This window comes from Bufo bufo, chromosome 9 (assembly GCF_905171765.1).
Source record: "Bufo bufo chromosome 9, aBufBuf1.1, whole genome shotgun sequence".
Classification (NCBI taxonomy): Eukaryota; Metazoa; Chordata; class Amphibia; order Anura; family Bufonidae; genus Bufo; species Bufo bufo.
The window spans coordinates 197,922,498-197,949,138 of NC_053397.1; the positions used below are offsets into that span (position 1 = coordinate 197,922,498).

The following is a 26,641-nucleotide window of genomic DNA, read 5'->3' on the forward strand; positions in this document are numbered from 1 at the left end:
GTGAAGGGCCTTCAAGGCCTCCCATACTGCCCTTAACTCCTTCAGGTTGGAAGAGGCTAGGATTTGATTTTCTTGCCAGCCCCCTTGTATTACGGACCTGTCTGAAAAGGCCCCCCAACCGTTCTTGCTGGCGTCTGTAGTGATCGTGACTACATCTGTTTGCTGCCACGGGACGCCTGTGTTTAGGTTCTGGTTGATCAACCACCAATTTACGGAGTCTCTTACATATTGAGGGACTCTTACTCTCTGTTCTAGAGAAGCTATGCTCTTGTCCCATTCTCTGAGCATGAAAGCCTGGAGGGTTCTTGAGTGAGCCTGAGCCCACTTTACTGCTGGGATAGCTGAGGACATTAGACCCAAGATTTTCATTATTGACCTGATTGTCACTCTTGATTTGCTGCGGAACAGCGTAAATTCCTGTTTGATAGTCTGGACTTTTTCCTGTGGGAGGAAGGTCCTCATGAGGCCTGAATCCAGTAGCATTCCTAAAAAGATCTTCCTTTTTTCGGGCTGGAGGTCTGACTTTTCTATGTTTATTAACCACCCCAGGTCTGTTAGGCTTTGCTTCACTATTTCTATCTGTTCTAATAGGAGACTTTCCGATGCAGCCGCTATAAGGAAGTCGTCTAAGTACGGCACAACTAATATGCCCCTTAGATGAAGATCCGCTATCACCTCTGCCATCACTTTGGAGAAGACTCTTGGTGCTGACGTAATGCCGAAAGGAAGGACCTGGAATTGATAGTGCAGTACCACCGAACCCTGTTGTACTGAAAATCTTAGGAATTTCTGATGCTCTCTGCAGATTGGAATGTGGTAGTACGCGTCGGTAAGGTCCAGGGTTGCCATAAAGGTGTTTTTCTGTAATAGACTTATGGTGGATTTTATGCTCTCCATCTTGAACCGTTTGTAGAGCAGATGTTGGTTCAGTCCTTTTAAGTTTATAATGGCTCTGTATGAGCCGTTCGGTTTTTTGACTAAGAATAAGGGGGAATAATAACCTGTTCCCTGTTCTGCTAGGGGAACTGACGCAATAGCTTCTTTTTGTAACAGGATTTTTACCTGATCTAGTATTAGAGCTTGGACTGGACCGGCTTTTTTGGTGATGTGGAACACCTCCTGGGGAAGAGTGGAAAACTCCAACTTTAGGCCTGATGAGACTACGTCCAAAACCCATGGGGAATTGGAGATATTCTCCCAGGCTGGAAGGAAGTACTTCAGCCTTCCTCCTACCCTGCATCTGGCGTCATTGCTTTGATGACCTTTGGGAGGAGTCAGAGGGGTTTCCCTCGACCTCTTCCTCTTCCCGAACGCCACCGGGGGGAAAAATCCTTTCTCTTTTGATCCTGTCTGCCCCTAGATGTGGGAAAAAACAGTCTCTGACGAAAATTCTTTTGTTCTGAGGGAAACCCCTTCTTTCTGTCTGTGGCTTTTTCAAGGATGTCGTCCAGTACTGATCCGAACACCCTATCACCTTCGCAGGGGATGCCGCAGAGTTTGTTTTTGGATGCCGCATCACCTGACCAGGACCTAAGCCACACCGCCCTTCTGGTAGAGTTTGAGAGGGCCGCAGACCTGGCTGCTAACTTAATAGAGTCGACCGAAGCATCGGCCAAAAAATTTGCTGCCTGTTTAAGAACTGGAAGAGAAGCTAAAATATCCTCTCTAGGGGTTCCTGATACCAGGTGCTCCTCCAGCTGGCTTAACCAGATCGACATGGATCTGGCTGTATACGTTGCGGCTACGCTAGGTCTAAGGATGGACATGGAAGCCTCCCAAGATTTTTTTTAGTAGGGCCTCACTTCTCTTATCCATGGGGTCCTTTAAGAGACCTAAATCCTCAAAGGGTAAGGCTGACTTTTTCGTAATTTTTGCTACGGGGGCATCCACCTTAGGACATTTGTCCCAAGAGGACGTATCTTCCTCAGCAAAGGGATATTTTCTTTTTAGGACCCTAGATACGCTAGGTCTTTTTTCCACATCGGTCCACTCCTTATTAATTAACTTTATAATATTAGAGTGGAGGGGGAACACCCTCTTCTTTTTTTCTCCTAAGCCCTTAAACATTAAATCCTGTATAGTTTTGGACTGTTTAGACTCCTCTAGGTTTAGAGTTGCCCTAATGGTCTTCAATAATACTTCGGTCTCCTCAATGGAACAAAGAGGTTTCCCGGACTCATCTTCAGAGGAAAGGGGTTCAAACTCCGAGAGCTCCCCTTCATCAAAGTCCTCTTCCTGATATTCCGACTCTAAAGTCGCGGATATCTCAGTCATAGAAGTAGAAGGCTTCTGGGACGTAGCAGCTAGTCTTTGATCCACAGCGCTGGTTACTTCATCCTTAATAATATTCCTAATATTATCCAATAAGGAAGGGGACTCTTCTGCCACAATCTTTTTCAAACACTTGGCACAAAGGGCTTTTTTATACCCTGACGGTAAGGCCTTTTTACAGATGGAACACTGTTTGACACGCTGGGCCTCTGACTTCTGAACTTCCCTGACCTATATTAGATATAAGTCAGAAAACTTGTTTAATAAAATAAGGGGGGCTGCCTAGTCTGTAGAAAGGGAGAGGTACAGTCCCTTATCCAGTGCAGAGGTCAGAAACCTAAACCCCACAGTGAATCACAGCAATATACATTCATCATTTCGCTCCAGAGGAGGGTAGCTTACCGGGCTGCCGGTCTTGGAAGGATCCGAGGGTCTGCGCATCGCGTCCTCTCCTGATGCAGACATGCTGTTCTCAGGACGCCGCCGATTCTCGCCGCTTTTTTGAATCTGAGCGGGGAAGTGACGTCAAATTCCGGCGCCTGTGAGCTCCGCTCACGTGACCCGCGATCCTGTGCTTCCTTCTCGCGATACCAGCGAGGAAGTGCTGCCCGGGGCTGCCTCCACCGGAGCTGCCTCCACCGGAGGACTTGTGCCTGGGAGACAGGGAGAACCGAACCGCAGTTCCGCGATCCTGCTCCCCTAACGACCTGCCGGCGATCCTGCTGATGGGTGAAAGAATCCCACCAGCGAAAAGAAACTCCACGTCTTGATCCCAGAGGGACAGGAAACAACTGGAGCAGGTAAGGGGAGGGGAGTATTTAAAGATCTCCACGTTGTTTCCTGTCCCTGGGGAGGCGGGGTATCCTCCTGTCGTGCCGCTGTGGGGGTGTTAGGAAAAAATAAAATTTTACATGAACTCGCCATGCCCCTCACGAAATACCTTGGGGTGTCTTCTTTCCAAAATGGGGTCACATGTGGGGTATTTGTACTGCCCTGGCATTTTAAGGGCCCTAAAGCGTGAGAAGAAGTCTGGAATATAAATGTCCAAAAAATTTTCGCATTTGGATTCCGTGAGGGGTATGGTGAGTTCATGTGAGATTTTATTTTTTGTCACAAGTTAGTGGAATATGAGACTTTGTAAGAAAGAAAAAAAAAAAAGAAAAAAAAATATAGCAATTTCCGCTAACTTGTGGCAAAAAATAAATAAAAATCTTCTATGAACTCGCCATGCCCCTCAAAAGGGATCTTTATAGCACCGCAGCGATTTTACGGTGTTTTTGCAGTGATCAGAAAAAATAAAAAATTCTGTCACTGCGGTGGGGCGGACTGAACGCAAGTGTGTGCACAACATCAGGCCTGATCGGGCAAACACTGCGTTTTTTGTAGAGCCTATAGAACATGTCCTATTCTTGTCCGCAATTGCGGACAAGAAAAGGCATTTTCTATATAGTTCTGGCAATGTGCGGATCCGCAAAATGCAGAAAGCACATTGCCGGTGTCCGTGTTTTGCGGATCCGCGGTGTCCGTGTTTTGCGGATCCGCAAAACACATACAGACGTCTGAATGGAGCCTTACAGGGGGGTGATCAATGACAGGGGGGTGATCAGACAGTCTATATGGGGTGATCAGGGGTTAATAAGTGACGGGGGAGGGGGGGGGGGTGTAGTGTAGTGGTGTTTGGTGCTACTTTACTGAGCTGCCTGTGTCCTCTGGTGGTCGATCCAAGAAAAAGGGACCACCAGAGGACCAGGTAGCCGGTATATTAGACGCTGTTAACAAAACAGCGTCTAATATACCTTTTTGGGGTTAGAAAAAATAAATAAAATAAAAAAAAAAAATCGCATCTACAGCCTGCCAGCAAATGGATTGCCGCTGGCAGGCTGTAGATCCACTCGTTTACCTCCCGATCCTGTGAATGCGCGCTCCTGTGTGCGCGCGCACAGGAAATCTCGAGTCTCGCGAGAGGACGCGCCGATGCGTCCAGGAGGAATAACCCGGCCGCCCGCAGGATGCAATCCTGCGTTCGGGAGGTGGTTAATCACTGTGAGGAGACTTATAGGCCATACATGCTCCTATGGAATTCTGGGAGGGAAGGGATGCATATATATTTATAGAACATGGAAATCAGAGTTCTGCATGTTATGCTGGTTGGGAGCACAGAGACACTGCAGATTAGTGAACTGGGTAGCATGGCAGCTCATATGCCCCATTATAGAGGACGGACCTTCGATACTCTTCAAGGGGTATCCTTGGTTCCTGGAGAACCAAGTCAATTCTTGAATGTAAAAGATGCCACTGATTTCATTGGGTACTATAATATTAATACATATTCATGTAGATTGTAAGCCCTCACAGGCAGGGCCCTCTCTCCTCCTGTACCAGTTTGTAACTAGTCTTATTTATGCTTAGTGCAATTGTCTGTATTATGTATGTGCACCGCTGTTCACATGTACAGCGCCATGGAATGAATGGAATAATAATATTATTATTATTATTAATAATCTGCAGCGCTTTACAATTCTTCATTGCACACACATCCATAAATTCTAGGCAAAATGAGCATTCACCATACAGTTGGAAGAACCATACGTAAAGGAACCACATAATGAGGGTCCAAGCAGCAGGATCAATCACAGCTTCAGGTGAGGAGTGGTGCTGTGCAGAAGCCCTACTAAAGGCCTCTGAATCGTGCCTAGCTCTATGGCCTTTCACCATGTTCAGACCTCAGAGAGTCCGCACCGCAGCTCCCGGCCTGACCTCCCAGCATTATATTGATTTATGATGCTATGTAACCCTTACAGTTCTGGAATGTATTGGATAACACTGACATAATTCTGCCAGTGTTATCCAATACATTCCAGAACTGTAAGGGTTACATAGCATCATAAATCAATATAATGCTATGTGAATCCCGTCAGTGCTGGGAGGTCAGGCCTGGTGCTGTGATGCGGACTCGCTGCGGGAGGAATGCTAGTCTGCAAGGGGCCTTAGGGCTCCATGCACACGAACGGCCGGGCCCATATGTGGCCCCAGACCGTTTTTGCACCGCATCACGGATGCGGACCCATTCACTTTCAGGAGTGCAGTGGGGGAGGAAGGGGGTTATGTGCTGCTGGAAGTGGAACTGGCACTTATCAGCCACTTACGGCATTTTTGAAATGCCATAAATGTCTCAGATGGTTGCACCCCTTAAGTTTTCTTGAGGCCCTTGGGATTAGTTGACTCCGATAATGTGACCCTGTTTTAAAGGGATCGTCTAGATTAGAAAAACCTCTGTCTGTCATTCTTTTTCCAAGAACAGTACTGCACTTGCTTCTGTTATTGCTGTATTCAATTGAAAGGGTATGAGCTGCAATGCCAGATTCAGCCTGTGGACACGTGTGGCGCTGTTCCTGGAAAACAGCAAAACTTTTTATCCTGGAGAAGCTCTTGAAGTGCTGCTAAATCAACATCTACTGAAACTACAGAAAATCTGCTCTAGCTGTGGGTAGTCTAGATTTTGCATAAACTGGCTCCCCACTGTGTTTTTTAGGGTGGGTTCATGCTATGACAGTATTTTAATCATGATCGGCAATGAATGAGCTGTAGAGTTTTTTTTTTTTTGGTTTTTTTTTTATGCAGGGATTTTTCTCCAATGAAGGCAAGGGACACAGACAGGCTAGTCTGAAATTATCAGAGGATGTTCCAAAAACTCAGTCCTAATCCACATCTGGGACCACTTTTTCCCTTGCGAAAAAGCGCCTATACCAGCACAAGTCCTATTCAGAGAACCCTTATTAAAGCACCAAGGAAGAAGAAGAAGCGGAGCTGTGTCAATATAAAGTAATGAATGCTGGGGGTATGACCGATCATATGATGATGGCGTGAGGTTCTTGACGAGCGGGAGAACAAGTGCTGAGAAAGGAACAGCTGGGTGTGGGTATGTAATTACTACAAAATGCCTGTAAGGAACCATGGGGAGGGTCGTGTGGACCCAAGCAAGGCCTCATGCACACGACCACAGGTTCTATCTTTTTGCAGAATGGACATATGGTTGTGGAAAGCACAGAGATCTGTGTGTTTTCTGCATCTGAGTCTTCAATGGGGCCGGAAAAAAAAAAAAATGCAGATCCAACATGGACGGCATCCATATTTTGCTGATATGCAAGTTGTGGACTGCAAAATACATATGGTTGTGTGCATGAGGCTGCACTCAACGGTGAGACCATGCAGACCACAAACCATAGATCTGCAAAACACAGGTACTAGCCATGCGCACTAGCAAGATGCAGCGAAAGATAGGGCATGTCCTATCTTTTGCAGCACGGAGGCACGGACCCAGAAGCACATGGAACCTATGAAATCAATCCACATGGCCAGTGCCCACTCTTTGCAGCCTTAAGTTTGAGGTTTCTGTTTGCCACTAGTGCTGGCCAAATGGCTAGCAGCCCTAGTTATAAAAAAAACCCCACTCAGCTTACCTTATCATTTTTATGGTGATGTTCTCTGTAGTAAGGCCATATTGCACCACTTACCACACATTGAAAAGGGGAAAGCAGTCGGCACTCCTCTGGCAGAGTCGTGGTGCACGCGTCCAGGGTATGAAAAGCCCACTTACAATATGGAACAGAAGACCGGCACTTCACAGGTGGAATCTTCAAACTTTTATTTCAGCATAGGAGGAAATAGCACAGATGCGACACGTGTTTCGGCTCAGGTGTGAGCCTTTGTCAAGCATAATGAACTATTGCATGAAACACATTTAAATAGGCCGCCTACATGGGAACGGAGATACAAATCATAAGGTGCAACAATTCTCTACATTGTTGCAACAAGGTACTATGCTGTATGTCATGGGTGTCAAACATGCGGCCCGCAATGAATATCTTTGCGGCCCGGCAGTCTAGTATCTCTGAACATGAGCGCGCTGCTATCGGCGCGCTCATGTTCTCTCAGCAGCACGGGGAGAAGGAAGCTGTCCTCCCTCCCCCCTGTGCTGCTGCCGCTGCCACCAATGAGAAGAGAGGGGGGGGAGGAGGGGCGGGCGCACTGCCCCACCAATGAGGAGAGAGGGGCGGAGGAGGGCCGGGCGCACTGAGCCACCAATGATAGGACTATTCCCATTTCCCACACAGAGCGGCGCCCAGCGATGTCTCAGCACTCACCATTAGTCCTGGGCGCCGCTCCGTTCGCCCGCAGTGCCCCATTACTGTCTCCTCTCCTGCTCCACATGCTGCGGATTACTATCGGAGCGATGGGAGGAGACATCAGCTTCACTAGTGGGCGTTCCTTCTCCCTGCGCTGCGATTGGACAGCGCTACAGCCAGGAAGAAGGAACGCCCACTAGTGAAGCTGATGTCTCCTCCCATCGCTCCGATAGTAATCAGCAGCATGTGGAGCAGGAGAGGAGACAGTAATGGAGCACTGCAGGCGAACGGAGCGGCGAACAGAACTAATGGTGAGTGCTGAGACATCGCTGGGCGCCGCTCTGTGTGGCCTGATAGTAAGAGTCAGTCTTTAACACAATACAGGAGGCGGGTGCCGGCAGCAGAATCGCATTGCCGGCACCCTGCCGCTGACAGGGAGCTGCGATCAGAGGCAGTTAACCCCTTAGGTGCCGCACCTGAGGGGTTAACTGCTGATCTGCCAGTACCAGCCTCCTGTATAAAGGGGAAATTTATCATTGGTGGTGCAGTGTGCCCCCCTCAACCCCCCATCCCATTAAAATCATTAGTGGCACAGTGCGCCAGCCCCTCTCAACCCCCCCAGTATTAAAATCATTGGTGGCAGTGGCCACAGGGACCTCTCCCCTCCCCCTCATTGGTGGTGCAGTGGCAGCTTCTGATCAGAGCCCCAGCTGTGTAAGCCTGGGGCTCCGATCAGTTACCATGGCAGCCAGGACGCTACAGAAGCCCTGGTTGCCATGGTAACATCCCTGATGCTGTGTGCACAAGGCACAGAGCAGCAGGGACAGTGTGAAGTCCTATTCACCCTAATAGAGCTGAATAGGACAAGGGATGAAAGATCCCAGGTTCTCGCCCCCTAAGGCTACTTTCACACTGCATTATATTGTAAAAATTTTTTTTTTTTTTTGATGCGGCCCACATAAACTTAAATATTTTTTTTTTTGGCCCATGTTAGCCTTTGAGTTTGACATGCTTGCTGTATGTGATACAATTACATCTTTAAGAGTATTACAGAAAAGAGAAATCAATAGTAGACATGGGATACAATAAATCTAGAAATTACAATAAACATATTCAATGTAATGATAATAATAATCATCTATTTGAGAACTAAATAACCCACTGGCTGTCTCAAAATATCAACATATTAAATCTTGCTGCTCTTTTTTCTTTTTTCAGATGCTTCATTATTTTCATTTTCTCTGTGACTGAATGAATAAAGAATATATGTAGTACATTAAAAATGTAATTACAGTAGAATTTCCTATTGGATCACAGAGAAAATGAAAATAATGAAGCATCTGAAAAAAGAAAAAAGAGCAGCAAGATTTAATATGTTGATATTTTGAGACAGCCAGTGGGTTATTTAGTTCTCAAATAGATGATTATTATTATCATTACATTGAATATGTTTATTGTAATTTCTAGATTTATTGTATCCCATGTCTACTATTGATTTCTCTTTTCTGTAATACTCTTAAAGATGTAATTGTATCACATACAGCATAGTACCTTGTTGCAACAATGTAGAGAATTGTTGCACCTTATGATTTGTATCTCCGTTCCCATGGTGATGTGACTTCATCACGTTCGACGCCCATGTAGGCGGCCTATTTAAATGTGTTTCATGCAATAGTTCATTATGCTTGACAAAGGCTCACACCTGAGCCGAAACACGTGTCGCATCTGTGCTATTTCCTCCTATGCTGAAATAAAAGTTTGAAGATTCCACCTGTGAAGTGCCGGTCTTCTGTTCCATACCACACATTGAGTCAGCAACTGTGTGGCAGGGGGTTTCTCGTCTGCAGAGGGCACACAAGCTGTGTGGTTGTCCCCAGTTTGGATGGAGCTTGGTTAAGGTGGACCAGTGGAGGTATGCAGGTACCCCTGGCCCCTATTCACTGGATGGCCTTGTGGCAGGCATGATTGCGTGTGGTGCTGCAGTCAGACAAGGTTCACCCCAACTGTACCGTTTGGAGTTGTAAAGAAAAAGTGGCTGCTGGTGCAGTACATTATTTGCCAACATTACTCTTGTTTGGTTACTGTGTAAAGCCTCATTCACACGTCAGTGTTTTGGTCAGTGATTTCGATCGGATGCAGTGCGGGTAATCTGCTGCGTGAAAGAGAGCCAAGCCCCGCTCTGGACAGCAGAGACACGGAGCATAACATGATTGATGATGCTCCGTTCCTCTTTGTGATCATTTTACTACAAAATCACTGGATACTGGCCATGTGCGTTCCGCATTTTGCAGTCCGCACAAGGCTGGTGCTATATAGAAAATGCCTATTCTTGTCTGCGATTGCGGACAATAGGGCATGCTCTATCCTTTTTGCTTTGCCGCGGAACTACAGATGCAGACCGCACACTGTATTCTGTCTGCATCTTTTGCAGCGCACCCATTTCACAAAATTGCAGAATGGATGCGGACCCAGAATTCGTCGTGTAAAATGTATGTTAAAACTGAGACCAGTATGACAATTTCGTAGAAGGATGCACGAGATAAGACCTTCAGTGTCCCCTACTACAGTAATATAGGGTATTCCCACCTTTACAAACTTTTTTGGTTTCTAAAATAAAAACTGCAATTAAAACCTACATTTTACTGTAAACAGCTCCTATGCAGCTCTATGTGCACGAGGTTGACGGCGCTCTCCTGTTCCCTGGTTACATCCGGATGCAATGTGTGTAGTGAATGCATAGCATCCAGACTGAATCCCGACCACTTCATTTCAATGGCTCTGTGCACATTTTTCACACATCTCTGCGTTCAGGAAAAATTGCAGCATGTTCTATATTGTGCATTTTTCAATTTGTTTTTCACTGATGGTTGCTAGGAGATTGAGATCGTTATACGTCATGCACATGAAAAACTCATGTAAAAAAACTGTGTGCAAAATCAGTTTTTCACTGAACAGAGCCGCACAGAATCCGTATCGCTTGTGTGAGAGAAGGCTTATTCTTCCGCTTCATACTGACCTATTGCATTGTGGTCAGATCATCATTATCCACATGCCGCAGGTTATGCATCTCTGCGGAGACTTCTGAGCTGCATATATTCACAGCTAAAATAAAGTGAAATAGATCAGGCACTCTACTATGTGGTCACAGCTGAGATATTTATTTAATGTATTAAAATCAGTAATTACAATAAGTCTATCGAACATATATATCTATATATCTAAAAATCCATTGACATAATTAGCATGAATAAAATATAATATATAAAATACGCATAAATAATCAAAAAATCACAATAAAAGTGTAGCAGCTTTGGGAAAAACGCATCGATATGCGCTAAATTCAATAGTAATCCTAGCGGTAATGTAGTCCGGCATTAAAACCGCAAACAGTTTCTGCGTCCACTTGTATCAAGTGATAGAAGCATAGAAAATTTCACAGACAATCCGGGCTGTAAGGGATTTTTTATATCTACGTGATGTCGCTTTCAGCTTTATATGCTGGTAAGTGTACAGTCTTTTCAGTAAGACAATCAGACGAACAGGTTAGGTGCAGTGAGCTTTCATGGTGGCGTCCCAACCATTCCTAGTTACTATTACACTGTTACCTTCACTCTGGTCGATCCACTCCTCTAGACGCCGGTTTTTGCTGGTCTGATGGATATCGGCTGACTGTGCTTTTTATCGTCAGCGGACAAAATACTCCGTGGGACCAGGCGTCGTCCAAGTGTGTTCTATAGTTACCAAAGTCTTAATTCAAATCCAAGGAAGACTCTTTTGCTAGCATGCTAGGACAAGGTGTAGCCCACGACGCCTGGTCCCACGGAGTATTTTGTCCGCTGACGATAAAAAGCACAGTCAGCCGATATCCATCAGACCAGCAAAAACCGGCGTCTAGAGGAGTGGATCGACCAGAGTGAAGGTAACAGTGTAATAGTAACTAGGAATGGTTGGGACGCCACCATGAAAGCTCACTGCACCTAACCTGTTCGTCTGATTGTCTTACTGAAAAGACTGTACACTTACCAGCATATAAAGCTGAAAGCGACATCACGTAGATATAAAAAATCCCTTACAGCCCGGATTGTCTGTGAAATTTTCTATGCTTCTATCACTTGATACAAGTGGACGCAGAAACTGTTTGCGGTTTTAATGCCGGACTACATTACCGCTAGGATTACTATTGAATTTAGCGCATATCGATGCGTTTTTCCCAAAGCTGCTACACTTTTATTGTGATTTTTTGATTATTTATGCGTATTTTATATATTATATTTTATTCATGCTAATTATGTCAATGGATTTTTAGATATATATGTTCGATAGACTTATTGTAATTACTGATTTTAATACATTAAATAAATATCTCAGCTGTGACCACATAGTAGAGTGCCCGATCTATTTCACTTTATTTTTTTCATTCACTTGTGGCTGGGTGGGCCACTTTAGATCAAGAGCACCTGATCCATATTGTCTAGCCGTAGTGATCCACAGATCCTCCCTTTGTATTATATATTCACAGCTATCTGTGTTACAAGTAGGAGGGCACAGGTTAACATTGTGAATTAAGGGCTCGTGCACACGATCGTATGTATTTTGCAGTCCGCAAGAATAGGACATGTTCTATCTTTTTTGCAGATGGCCATAAGGACACGGAATGCACATATCAGTTTTTTTTTGTGGACCTATTAAAGTGAATAATTCCGCATATGGGCCGCGAAAAACAAAAAAACAGAACAGACACAGAACGAAAATACGTTTGTATGCATGAGCCCTAAGGAAAGTGAAAGCAACTTCACAAAGAATGTCACCTGAGCTCTGAACTGGCAGCTCCACAAGCAGACTGCAGAAATCTGCCAACATAGTGCAATTGTCCCATGAAACATTCTACAGTTTTCAAACCAGCACCTGAACATGAATACTTTAATTGGATGTAATTATTTAGTATAGCCAGTGACTTGGGGTACTTTCACACTTGCGGTTTTTTTTCCGGCACAGAGTGCCGTCAAAAGGGCTCAATGCCGGAAAAGAACTGATCAGGTATTTCCCCCATGCATTCTGAATGGAGAGTAATCCGTTCAGGATGCATAAGTTCAGTCATTTTGACTGATCAGGCAAAAAGATAAAACTGTAGCATGCTACGGTTTTATCTCCAGCAAAAAAAACTGAAGACTTGCCTGAATGCTTTCCATAGGAATGTATTAGTGCCGGATCAGACATTCAAAATACCGGATCAGACAAAAAAAAAAAAAAAAGTGAAAATAAATAAATGTTGGATCGTTTTGCCGGATGACACCGGAAAGACGGAGCCGGCATTTCAATGCATTTTTTTGCCTGATCAGCCTTACTAATGCCATCAGTTGGCATACGTTTTGCTGGATCCGGCAGGCAGTTCTGGCGACGGAACTGCTTGCCGGATCACTCTACCGCAAGTGTAAAAGTAGCCTTATTCAATCAAATCTGCATAGTGCCACCTGCTGTTTGCTCTCTCTTTTTTTCAATTTCTCTGTCCACCTCCTGAGAAGGACGCACATGCTCAGTTCCATCCTTCAGCTACCACCAGTTGCAGCAGAAAGGACATGCCTCCTGAGGTGTCAATATTGAAATAAATCTAGCAAAGCAAGCAATAAATGTAGAGATATCTGGATCTATGCAAGGTACTGGGCTGATTCTTGCTTTGGCCATGTATTATAGGATGGGTCTGAAGATAGAGATATATATATATATATATATTATATATATACACACACACACACACACACACACACACACACACACACACACACACACACACATACATACACTGCTCAAAAAAATAAAGGGAACACAAAAATAACACATCCTAGATCTGAGTTAATTTAATATTCTTCTGAAATACTTTGTTCTTTACATAGTTGAATGTGCTGACAACAAAATCACACAAATTAAAAAATGGAAATCAAATTTTTCAAACCATGGAGGTCTGGATTTGGAGTCACACTCAAAATTAAAGTGGAAAAACACACTACAGGCTGATCCAACTTTGATGTAATGTCCTTAAAACAAGTCAAAATGAGGCTCAGTAGTGTGTGGCCTCCACGTGCCTGTATGACCTCCCTACAATGCCTGTGCATGCTCCTGATGAGGTGGTGGACGGTCTCCTGAGGGATCTCCTTCCAGACCTGGAATAAAGCATCTGCCAACTCCTGGACAGTCTGTGGTGGTGGATAGAGCGAGACATGATGTCCCAGATGTTCTCAATTGGATTCAGGTCTGGGGAACGGGCGGGCCAGTCCATAGCATCAATGCCTTCGTCTTGCAGGAACTGCTGACACACTCCAGCCACATGAGGTCTAGCATTGTCTTGCATTAGGAGGAACCTAGGGCCAACCGCACCAGCATATGGTCTCACAAGGGGTCTGAGGATCTCATCTCGGTACCTAATGGCAGTCAGGCTACCTCTGGCGAGCACATGGAGGGCTGTGCGGACCTCCAAAGAAATGCCACCCCACACCATTACTGACCCAATGCCAAACCGGTCATGCTGGAGGATGTTGCAGGCAGCAGAACGTTCTCCACGGCGTCTCCAGACTCTGTCACGTCCGTCACATGTGCTCAGTGTGAACCTGCTTTCATCTGTGAAGAGCACAGGGCGCCAGTGGCGAATTTGCCAATCTAGGTGTTCTCTGGCAAATGCCAAACGTCCTGTACGGTGTTGGGCTGTAAGCACAACCCCCACCTGTGGACGTCGGGCCCTCATATCACCCTCATGGAGTCTGTTTCTGACAGTTTGAGCAGACACATGCACATTTGTGGCCTGCTGGAGGTCATTTGCAGGGCTCTGGCAGTGCTCCTCCTGTTCCTCCTTGCACAAAGGCAGAGGTAGCTGTCCTGCTGCTGGGTTGTTGCCCTCCTACGGCCTCCTCCACGTCTCCTGATGTACTGGCCTGTCTCCTGGTAGCGCCTCCATTCTCTGGACACTACGCTGACAGACACAGCAAACCTTCTTGCCACAGCTCGCATTGATGTGCCATCCTGGATAAGCTGCACTACCTGAGCCACTTGTGTGGGTTGTAGACTCCGTCTCATGCTACCACTAGAGTAAAAGCACCGCCAGCATTCAAAAGTGACCAAAACATCAGCCAGGAAGCATAGGAACTGAGAAGTGGTCTGTGATCACCACCTGCAGAACCACTCCTTTATTGGGGGTGTCTTGCTAATTGCCTATAATTTCCACCTGTTGTCTATCCCATTTGCACAACAGCATGTGGAATTGATTGTCACTCAGTGTTGCTTCCTAAGTGGACAGTTTGATTTCACAGAAGTGTGATTGACTTGGAGTTACATTGTGTTGTTTAAGTGTTCCCTTTATTTTTTTGAGCAGTGTATATATATATATATATATATATATAATATATATATTTTTTTTTTACATTAATCATGGGATAACACCTTTAACTATATACATAGATACCCATCGGAAAATCATTTTTCCCAATGATGTAGTGCACGTGTTGTACGGACTGTATTCCAGCCTCCACAGATGTTAGATCAATGGATAAGCAGGAATATCCAAAAATGTTAAGATTTTTGTGGACTTTATAACCTCTACACAAACGCTCTGCTGATTACCATAATTTATGCAACTGACCTGTGGCTCCCAGTGGATGCCCCTTAGAGATCAAACCTCCACTTGGATTGATAACCCAGCGTCCTCCATATGTGTTGTCTCCTCTGTCAATCAATTCTCCTGCTCTACCTGCAAGAGGAAACCCAAGGCACACAGCGTTAATGTTCATCTTAGGAAAAGATTTCAGATTAGCATTATTTGCAGTTAAAAATTACTTCTCATCACCCCCTCTCCAGGCATGTAAAACTTCTAAATGTGCACCCTAGACGTTGAATAAGAACATCAGTGTCTGGGACAAAACTCAAAAACCCTTTAGCTGGTCTTTTAGCCAAAGGCTTTATTACCCAGCCCGATGTGGCAGTCACTTGCTCACTAGCGGAGGAGACTGCTGCCATTACATACAGCGATCTCCTCTGCAGCATGGGGAGGAGCAATGGCAATGCCATCGCCCGTCCCCATGCTGTACAGCGATTTGCCGGAGGCAGAATGTTATTAGACACCATGATCTGCCGCCTGCAAACAATAACAATTTTGTTTTTATATTTTTATATATATATTTTTTTTTAAACTGGTCAAAAGATTTGGACTGCCTGATGATCAAGAGTTTGCTCGGCAATCGGCAGCAGTATTACACTGCCAGACGATTGCAAACAAACATTCATGCGAACACTCGTTAGCAATTATCTGCCGAAAAATTGGGCAGTGCAATACAAGCTTAAGAAACCTCCCTTTCTATGCTAAATCCTACATGAAATGACAACACACGGGTTCCCAGAGCACTTATAATTTTTTTAGTGACAGTCACCAGGTAAAAAACTGCAACACAATGAACAATCTGCACCTGTACTTTGGATGTCCATTGTAAGAAATTCTGTGCCAGTATTGTTGGAAACACCTGCTTGGGGTGGCGTCAAATAAATACATAAATAAATAAAAAAATAAAAAAAATGGCTTACCCAATGGGCAGAGTCCAAGTGCCTCATATGTAATGAGCTCATTAGCAGAGAAGCAGTCATGAAGCTCGATTACATCCACATCGTCTGGTCTCACACCGGCCTTCTGATAACACCTCTCTGCTGCAGTCCTGGACATGTCAAATCCAACCTGGAAAGGACACAAGAATGGAAAGGAGAACCTAATGAGGTCCAGAGCACCCAACATTGAGACAATCTTGTTTCACAATGAAGCCAGAGTGGGTCCAGCTTCACCTTCCCTAAGTGTTCAGATGTTTGAGGGGTGTAGCCACCACTGCCCGCTCATTTTTCCCGTAGCAGGAATGAATGGCTGTCCATGTAATGCTCAACAACGTGCAGGGTTTTGCACAGCATTCTGGCACATAGGGGGTCCTGCGACAACCTCTACAGTATCCTACAACACAGGAACTTAGAATGCAATAATATATGATCTTCTGTATCTACTAGTCTCAAAGACTACTTTACCGCACTAGATTAATCCACAGGTGACTTGTTTTAATGCATGTACATGTATGTGACCATAGGGCCCCCTTATTGTTACATTGATTTTTCTTGTACTGATAGTCCCTGGTAACTTCTAGGAGCCAGCTCTTCCTCATACCAGTCTGTGGCACTGCTAATGTCCGACCATCCCCATCCCTGCTCCGCTACACCAAGGCTTATAAAGATGGTCATAGATGCTCAATGTAGGTTACAAAAGTATGGCTTATATAGTAGTAAAAGAGGTGGCTAGGGACATGCTGCCCGACCATCTCGCTCAAAGTACTGCAGCTGATAGGTAGTAGTCGGTCTTGCAGGTCTCACCACGTTGACAGCTGTAAAGTAGAAGCACAGCTCGGCCAAACTTAAGCCATGTTATTATCTAGCTCAGGTTGTGGCATTACCTAGACTGTTGTAAAAGGAATTTTAGGTAGCGGACCTTTTTAAATGACAAGTTCTACGCAGGGGTGCTGCTGCCCAAGGCAAAAACTGAAAAGGCCCCCCCCCCATAGCAATTTCTTAATCTAACCCCATCGCCTATGGCCCTTTCCGCTGCCCACGTCTTGCCCCTACCTGGTGCTGCCTGAGGCGATCGCATCACCTTGCCTCATTGTTGGTGCACCCCTGGTCCTACGCCCATCGTAGCACTGACTAGATCAACACTAGTTCAAATCTATTTATGTTCGAAGGGGAGAAGGAAGGAAAGATCTATAAATTACAATTCTTTGAGACATAATAGGGGAGATTTAAAGGGTTATGTCAATCTCATTAAAGTGATGGTGTATCACATGGGGGTCCGACTTCCGGGACTCACACAGGTCCCGAAAGTGAAGAAGCCACAGAACTGCGATAGTTACCCAGAAGTGAATGTGTCTGACAGCAGTTCTGAAAACGGAAGTAGTAGTGATTTATCAAAACTACAGAGACATAAATATGGAGAAGTTGTCCACTGCAGCCAATCAGGTTCCAGCTCTCATTTTTACAGACCCTTTGTAAATTTAAGGGTTCTTGCACACGAGCGTGTCCCTTGCGGGTATCACGCTCTGTGTGAGAGAGGGAACATGCGTTCTGGACTTGGGAAGCGCACAGCCTTATCGGGATTGATAAAGCTGTGTGCCTCTGCATGACCTTTCTGTAATGGAATCATAGTGACATACAGCTGTCAATATGATTCTGTTACAGAAAGGAAGCGCACAGCCTTATTGATTGATAATGCTGTGTGACCTAAGTCCAGAACGCACAATCCCTCTCTCATACAGAGCGCGATTCCCGCAAGTGACACGCTCGTGTGAAAGAGCCTTAAAGCAGTGACCTGTTGTGAGCAACTGCACCACATTTCCTCTGCAGTAGTTTTAATAAATATTGCCTAATGCATCATCTACAGAAAACCACACTCACCATCTTGATACAGCTTTGCTCGTTAAATGTGCTGGATGTGTCCGTTACCATCTCCTGTGCCGCAATCTCAACAGCTTGGTGCTGAAGCCCATGTTTTTTCACAAAGTCTTCACTTGCCAGAATGGCTGCTGCTGCACCATCAGAGGTGGGACTGCAGTAAGAAGAAAATCTGAATTAAAAGGAGTCTGGTTGCTTTATAAGGACTTAATGGCATGCATACAAATACATTGAAATACTTCTGTAATGCAACATACGATGCCTGTCACCAACACCGACAAGCATTGTATTTGCCTCCGGCACGTCTAATGGGAGTACAGAGATGGCGAGTGGTGGTCTTAATCACCAATCCCACCAGCAAGACATGATGTGGATACATTTGAGGAGACTCCAAAAATACCTATATTGTAAGTGGTAAACATAAAACCGCTCATCATGACGTCAAGTGATTGTAGCATGCCCTACCAGCACTGGAGAACTGTAAGGAAATCGAAGACCTTCCGGGAATTCTTCACTTGATCTAAGCTGTATTCCTCTTGAAACTGTGAGTACCTGTATAGGGAGAAGAATGTGAGTAACAGGACGAGTCGAGCTAGAGACAGCTCACGAGTTGGGTGTGTTCACCAGCTAAATAAAATGTACAAAAAAATTAAATTAAAATAAATAAAATTTGGAAATGTATCTGCTTCTATATAAGCACACCATGTGTCCACTACAAAGAGTTTGATACACTGAGCAAAATGTTGATTTTTATATATATATATATATATATATATATATATATATATATATATATATATATATTTTTTTTTTTATTCCAGGACCACTTTAGGTTCACAGTCAAGCCCTGCCTATTGGGTTGAATTCACCAGCACACTCACGGATTGTTGGTCGAATGTTTGTGATTCTTCCAGGCAATCTTCGCAAAATGTTCCAACTTTGTTCCTGCAAGGAAACAAACAGAACCAGTCAGGTGAGATTCACATTTCACCAGTTCAGCCATTTTTCTCACAAATCAGTTTAACAGCTTGGACTTTAGCTAGCTTCAGGATATTTACAATACTGGATACTTTACATAAAATGTTTACACATAATTTATGCTATTTAGTAAATGCTTAGTTTAAAATAAATATATAAATAAATTATAATATATATATATATATATACACACACACTGTATAATATATAGTGGTTATATAGTATTACCAATATACGGTATCTGTCACTAATATTTCGCCAGCTGCTGTTGTGCACTCAAACATAGTTTTATACTCACCTTTGGTATCTATGTGCATTTTTGTGAGTGCAAGAAAATGAAAATGGAGTGCTGTCCGCATTTTTTTTGCGAACCCATTGAAATGAATGGGTCCGCATCATATCTGCAAAAAATGCGGATCAGATGCGGACCAAAAATACGGTCGTGTGAGGGTGGCCTTAGTGTCAAATTCTCTTGAAATAGATTGTGTCTCCATTATAATTTCCATTTTGGGTAGGCTGTCTTGGCTAGGATTTGCATGGGGAGCAATTGTAATTTTCCACTGTAAGGGCTCATTCAGACGACCGTATGCTGTCAGCAAAAATGCGGATCCGTTTTTTTTTTTGCGGATTACATGCTGTCCCATTCACTACTATGGGGCCTCTTCTTCCATTGCACGGCTCATCAAAACAAATGAAACATGTCTTATAATTGTCAGCGAAAATCAGGACATGGCCCCATTGAAGTCTATGGGTCAGCAAAAAACACGGAATGCAATGCGTTTTTTTTGCAGACATGCTGAACTGTCTGCAAAAAAATAAAATAAAAATCTGCATTTTTGCGGACAGCATACGGCTGTCTGAATGAGCCCTAAATGGGGCAGATTGCTGGCAAGCAGCAGGCAGTTCAAGTCCCTAAAGCCTGGCGGGCTTAAAGGGTCACTGAACTGTCAAAAAAAACTGGATAGGTCATAGTGACATATCAAAGGTTTTGATCAGTGGGTTTCTGAGGGCTGAACTTCACCAACCGCTAGAACGAGTGGACATATTATAAAAGTATGTGAACCCTTTGGAATGATATGGATTTCTGCACAAATTGGTCATAAAATGTGATTGGATCGTCATCTAAGTCACAACAATAGACAATCACCGTCTGCTTAACCGCCTCCGGACCGCCTAACGCAGGATTGCGTTCCGGAGGCGGCTGATTCATTCCTCCGTCACGCGCCAATGTGTCATCTCACGAGAGGCGAGATTTCCTGTGAACGCGCGCACACAGGCGCGCGGTCACAGGATCGGAAGGTAAACCAGTGGATCTACAGCCTGCCAGCGGCGATCATTCGCTGGCAGGCTGTAGATTCGATTTTTTTAACCCCTGAAAGGTATATTAGACGCTGTTTTGTTAACAGTGTCTAATATACCTGCTACCTGGTCCTCTGGTGGTCCCTTTTGCTTGGATCGACCACCAGAGGACACAGGCAGCTCTGTAAAGTAGCACCAAACACCACTACACTACACCCCCCCCCTTGTCACTTATTAACCCCTTATCACCCCATATAGACTCCCTGATCACCCCCCTGTAAGGCTCCATTCAGACATCCGTATATGTTATACGGATCCGCAAAACACATACGGACGTCTGAGTGGAGCCTTACAGGGGGGTGATCAATGACAGGGGGGTGATCACCCCCATATAGACTCCCTGATCACCCCCCTGTAAGGCTCCATTCAGACGTCCGTATGTGTTTTGCGGATCCGCAAAACACGGACACCGGCAATGTACTTTCCGCATTTTGCGGATCCGCACATTGCCAGGACTATATAGAAAATGCCTTTTCTTGTCCGCAATTGCGGACAAGAATAGGACATGTTCTATAGGCTCTACAAAAAACTGTTCGCCCGATCAAGCCTGATCTTGTGCGCACACTTGCGTTCAGTCCGCCCTACCGCAGTGACAGAATTTTTTTTTTCTGATCACTGCAAAAACACCGTAAAATCGCTGCGGCGCTATAAAAATATCACTTTTGAGGGGCATGGCGAGATCATAGAAGATTTTTTTTTTTTGGCACAAGTTAGCGGAAAGGGAGACTTTGTGAGAAAAAAAAAACAAAAAAAAACATTTTCCGCTAACTTGTGCCAAAAAAAACAAAAAACACTTCTATGAACTCGCCATGCCCCTCACGGAATACCTTGGGGTGTCTTCTTTCCAAAATGGGGTCACATGTGGGGTATTTATACTGCCCTGGCATTTTAGGGGCCCTAAAGCGTGAGAAGAAGTCTGGAATCCAAATGTCTAAAAATGCCCTTCTAAAAAGAAATGTGGGCCCCTTTGCCCACCTAGGCTGCAAAAAAGTGTCACACATGTGGTATCGCCGTACTCAGGAGAAGTTGGGAAATATGTTTTAGGGTGTCTTTTTACATATACCCATGCTGGGTGAGAGAAATCTCTCTCTAAAATGACAACTTTGTATAAAAAAAATTGAAAAAGTTGACTTTTAGAGAGATATTTCTCTCACCCAGCATGGGTATATGTAAAAATACACCCCAAAACACATTGCCCTACTTCTCCTGAGTACGGCGATACCACATGTGACACTTTTTTGCAGCCAAGATGCGCAAAGGGGTCCTAATTCCAAAGAGCACCTTTAGGATTTCACAGGGCATTTTTTACGCATTTGGATTCCAGACTTCTTCTCACGCTTTAGGTCCCCTAAAATGCCTGGGCAGTAGAACTACCCCACAAGTGACCCCATTTTGGAAAGAAGACACCCCAAGGTATTTCGTGATGGGCATAGTGAGTTCATGGAAGTTTTTATTTTTTGTCACAAGTTAGTGGAATATGAGACTTTATAAGGAAAAAAAATAAAAAAATCATCATCATTTTCCGCTAACTTGTGACAAAAAATAAAAAGTTCTATGAACTCACTATGCCCATCAGCAAATACCTTAGGGTGTCTACTTTCCGAAATGGGGTCATTTGTGGGGTATTTCTACTGTCTGGGCATTGTAGAACCTCAGGAAACATGACAGGTGCTCAGGAAGTCAGAGCTGCTTCAAAATGCGGAAATTCACATTTTTGCACCATAGTTTGTAAACGCTATAACTTTTGTGCAAACCAATAAATATACTGTCATGCCCTGCTCTGACTATGTGCGGAGGTCGGCCAGAATAGCAGCACGTGTTTAGTTTTTTGTTTTGTTTTGGAGTCGTGCTGGATCCGCCTCCCTTCAGGTGCACTGGGTGGGGTCATTGGTTTAAATCTCACTCAATCCCAGTGTTCTGTGCGGGTTATAGAAATTTGTCTGGCCTTGGAAGCAAGGATTGTCTGTTCCAGCTCAGCTCAGATAAGATAAGTTTGGTTTCTGTTTTTTGTTGTTTGCTGTCTAGGTTGCTTGTGTGCAGGGCTCCAGATGGCGACCAAAACGGTCGCCAATGCGCCTTAAAATTTGCAGATGGCGACAAGACTTTTTAGTCTTGTCGCCATTTGCGACTGTACCGCCGCGATCCTGCGCAGCCTATGTTCTCTTCACTAGCACAGTGGAGAAGGAAGGAGTCCCTCCCTCTCCACTGTGACGCGGCCGCCACTACCACCAATGGGGAGATAGCAGGGAGGAGGAGGGGAGGACCTGTCGCCACTGCGCCACCAATGAATGTAAAACATAAGTATAGGCAGCTGTATCACAGACCCGGCACCCGGCCTCAATAACAGGGCATGCGATCCGCGGCCATTAACCCCTCAGGTGCCACAGATAGCATGCCCTGTTATTGAGGCCGGGTGCTGGGTCTGTGATACCGCTGCAGACAATTGTATAAAAGGAGTTAAAGGACCTTTCATGGGTCCAAAGAATATGAACTTAGTAGCAGGCTGCATAGAGCGGCGCCCAGGGATCTAAGTGCACTTACTATTATTCCTGGGCGCCGCTCCGTTCACCCGCTGTGGCCCCCGGTATTTTCAACATTCAGAGCAAGGAGGAGGAGACGCCAGTGTCTCTCCTTCTCCCTGACAGCAGCGCTGTCCAATCACAGCGCAGAACTCAGAGCCAGGGAGGTTTTTTTCACTGGCCACAAGCCCCCCCCCCCCTATTATCACTGGCCACAAGTCCCCCCCCCTATTATTACTGGCCACAAGTCATCCCCCCCCCCCATTATCACTGGCCACAAGCCGCCCCCCCCCCCCCATTATCACTGGCCACAAGTCGTCGTCCCCCCCCATTATCACTGGCCACAAGTCGTCCCCGTCCCCCCATTATCACTGGCCACAAGTCGTCCCCGTCCCCCCATTATCACTGGCCACAAGTCGTCCCCGTCCCCCCATTATCACTGGCCACAAGTCGTCCCCGCCCCCCCATTATCACTGGCCACAAGTCGTCCCCGTCCCCCCATTATCACTGGCCACAAGTCGTCCCCGTCCCCCCATTATCACTGGCCACAAGTCGCCCCCCCCCCCCATTATCACTGGCCACAAGTCCCCCCCCCCCCCATTATCACTGGCCACAAGTCCCGTCCCCCCATTATCACTGGCCACAAGTCCCGTCCCCCCATTATCACTGGCCACAAGTCTCGTCCCCCCATTATCACTGGCCACAAGTCTCGTCCCCCCATTATCACTGGCCACAAGTCTCGTCCCCCCATTATCACTGGCCACAAGTCCCCCCCCCCCCATTATCACTGGCCACAAGTCTCCCCCCCCATTATCACTGGCCACAAGTCTCCCCCCCCATTATCACTGGCCACAAGTCTCCGCCCCCCATTATCACCGGCCACAAGTCTCCCCCCCCCCCCCATTACATTATCACTGGCCACAAGTCTCCCCCCCCCCCCCCATTATCACTGGCCACAAGTCTCCCCCCCCATTATCACTGGCCACAAGTCTCCCCCCCCCTATTATCACTGGCCACAAGGTCCCCCCCCCCCCATTATCACTGGCCACAAGTCCCCCCCCATTATCACTATCCACAAGTCCCCCCCCCCCATTATCACTGGCCACAAGTCTGTCCGTCCCGTCCCGTCCCCTATTGTTATATGGTGGCCACAGGGTCCCATCCCCTTCATTGGTGGCAGTGGCAGAGTACACTGCTGGTGCTCAGATCGTTACCATGGCAGCCAGGACTCTACTGAAGCCCTGGCTGCCATGTTCAGCTCCCTGCTGCTGTGTGCACAGAGCCCAGGGCAGCAGGGAGATGTGTGAGGTCCTATTCACCCTGATAGATCTCTATCAGGGTGAATAGCACAAGGGATGAAAAGATCCAGGTTCTAGTCCCTAAGGGAAGAAATGGTTATTAAATAAAAAAAGTTAAAAAAAACCCACCAAAATACTAAAAGTTTAAATGGCCCCCTTCCCAGTTTTACATATAAAATTTACAAACAATAAAGAATAAACATATTACATATCGGCACGTCCCAAAAAGTGTGAGCTATTAAAATATAAAAAAAATATTTCCGCTCGGTGAAGGCCGTAACAGATAAGAAAAACCTCTAAACCACGCAATTCGCCATTTTTAGTCACCTTGTCCCCCAGAAGATGTCCCTGGATGTGAGAGGTATGTGGTGCTGTTTTCTCCTATATGTAGTGCTGGCTCATTACTGTGACCTGCATCTCATCCTCTCAAAGTTCTTTTTTTTAAAAATGATATGCATTTTAAATTTGGCAACTAAAAAATGTAATTTGGCTCCTAAATTTTTTAGTTTAGGAGCCAATGGCTCCTGGTCATTTTTTTTTGCCTGGAGCACTGTTGTGTGTCTTCTGTCCCCTCCAGGTTCTGAGGGAGCAGGCTGCTCCTATACCCCTTTTCACCATCTCAGGGATTCTAGGGTATTTTAGCCCAGGCACGAGGACACATTATTCCACAGAGAGAAGTCAGGGATTTGCTAGGAGGTGACCCTTCCCCTGCTTCTCGCCTAGAAACTGGTTTGTTGGTTTATCTGTGTATCCGAGATCCCGTCCGCCGTGACTTATACACTTATTGCATTTTTTATTTTTTTTTATCAAAGACATGTAGAACAATAAATTTTGCGAAAAATTTATATAGAAATTTTTATTTATTTTTTTTACATTACAACAAAGTGAAAAATGTCATTTTTGGCAAAAATTTCGGTCAATTTCGATTAATAACAAAAAAAGTAAAAATGTCAGCAGCAATGAAATACCACCAAATGAAAGCTCTATTAGTGAGAAGAAAAGGAGGTAAAATTCATTTGGGTGGTAAGTTGCATGACCGAGCAATAAACGGTGAAAGTAGTGTAGGTCAGAAGTGTAAAAAGTGGTCTGGTCATTAAGGGGGTTTAAGCTAGGGGAGCTGAGGTGGTTAAGGGCTATGGACACTTTGGGGGCAATTTAATTAGTTTTTATTATTGCATTCTATTTACTTTAGGCTAAAAAAAAAAAAAACATATATTTTTTTTAATTAGTCTTTATTAAAACAATTTAGGTACTTTCCCTGTACAGCTGTCCGCTTGCAGACTATTGCTGTCTCTTTACCATCAGATGGGTCAGTCTATGACCCCCTGTCTCTGAACTCCCGGCAGCTCCTAAACACTCATAGCTAAACTCTTATCAAACTGATAAGAATACAGATTAAATAAGTGTTTATGAGCTGGACTGGAATACCATACTGGGGTACCATCTGAGCACTGGGGAGCACAAATTGCTGCTTTTATACATTATAATATATTACCATATTTCTCCATGTGTTCCAGGCCGGCTCTTCCAAACAGCTGAGGAGCGATTGGAGCAGCTTCCACGCCATACTTGTTGGCCATGACCTCTGCATGTTTATCCATAGGGTTGGTCCGGTCAGTGTACTAAAATACACCAGAGAAAACTAGTGTTAATCCAGGCAATGAACATTGAACCAGAGCAATAGGCCTAAAGTGAACCTATGAGCGCGTATAGAACGGTGAGGTAAGTGTGCACCGGGTGCCTCCATCACAAGGTTTCCGCTCCAACCATCAACCATTCAGATCCCATGGCAACCAATCACAGTGCAGCTTTCATATTTCAAGACCACTATCAGAAAAGAAAGCTGTGCCACGATTGGTGGCCATGGGCCACAGAGACAGTTTCACCTATAGACACAGGCCATAAATGGCTGATATGGAGGGACGCATGTCTGGGGGATGGATCAATAACTGGAGAGGTGGCTGCACGCAATCACTTCTATGGGAGTCACGGAAACTGTCTGCCATGTTCACTTGGCTAACTCATGGCAGTAAATGGGGACAGCATTGGGTATGGGGAGCCACCTCTCCATTTTGTCTCCACCTGGATGTAGGGGTCATTTCACTAGGAGAGATGGGGGTTGAAAGATCCCATACATTTTGGAGAGAGGTGTGACCCATAGCATCAGACATACATGTTCATAATGGAGACATTACGTTATATACAGTTGCAAGAAAAAGTATGTGAACCCTTTGGAATGATATGGATTTCTGCACAAATTGGTCATAAAATGTGATCTGATCTTCATCTAAGTCACAACAATAGACAATCACAGTCTGCTTAAACTAATAACACACAGAGAATTAAATGTTACCATGTTTTTATTGAACACACCATGTAAACATTCACAGTGCAGGTGGAAAAAGTATGTGAACCCTTGGATTTAATAACTGGTTGAACCTCCTTTGGCAGCAATAACTTCAACCAAACGTTTCCTGTAGTTGCAGATCAGACGTGCACAACGGTCAGGAGTAATTATTGACCATTCCTCGTTACAGAACTGTTTCAGTTCAGCAATATTCTTGGGATGTCGGGTGTGAATCGCTTTCTTGAGGTCATGCCACAACATCTCAATCGGGTTGAGGTCAGGACTCGG

The 26,641-nt window shown here is 45.1% G+C and overlaps 1 protein-coding gene across 1 annotated transcript in view; it reads right to left on the reverse strand.

The window, feature by feature from the left end:
* The window catches only part of SCP2 (sterol carrier protein 2), a 61,456-nt gene that overhangs the window by 21,074 nt on the left and 13,741 nt on the right, over positions 1-26,641 (reverse strand). Inside the window, exons 6-11 of the mRNA XM_040407722.1 lie at positions 25,502-25,628; positions 18,734-18,797; positions 18,318-18,404; positions 17,856-18,006; positions 15,960-16,107; positions 15,025-15,132 (exon numbers count right to left, since the gene is read on the reverse strand). Of these exons, the coding sequence (XP_040263656.1) occupies positions 15,025-15,132; positions 15,960-16,107; positions 17,856-18,006; positions 18,318-18,404; positions 18,734-18,797; positions 25,502-25,628 (685 nt within the window). The remainder of the gene's footprint in view (positions 1-15,024; positions 15,133-15,959; positions 16,108-17,855; positions 18,007-18,317; positions 18,405-18,733; positions 18,798-25,501; positions 25,629-26,641) is intronic.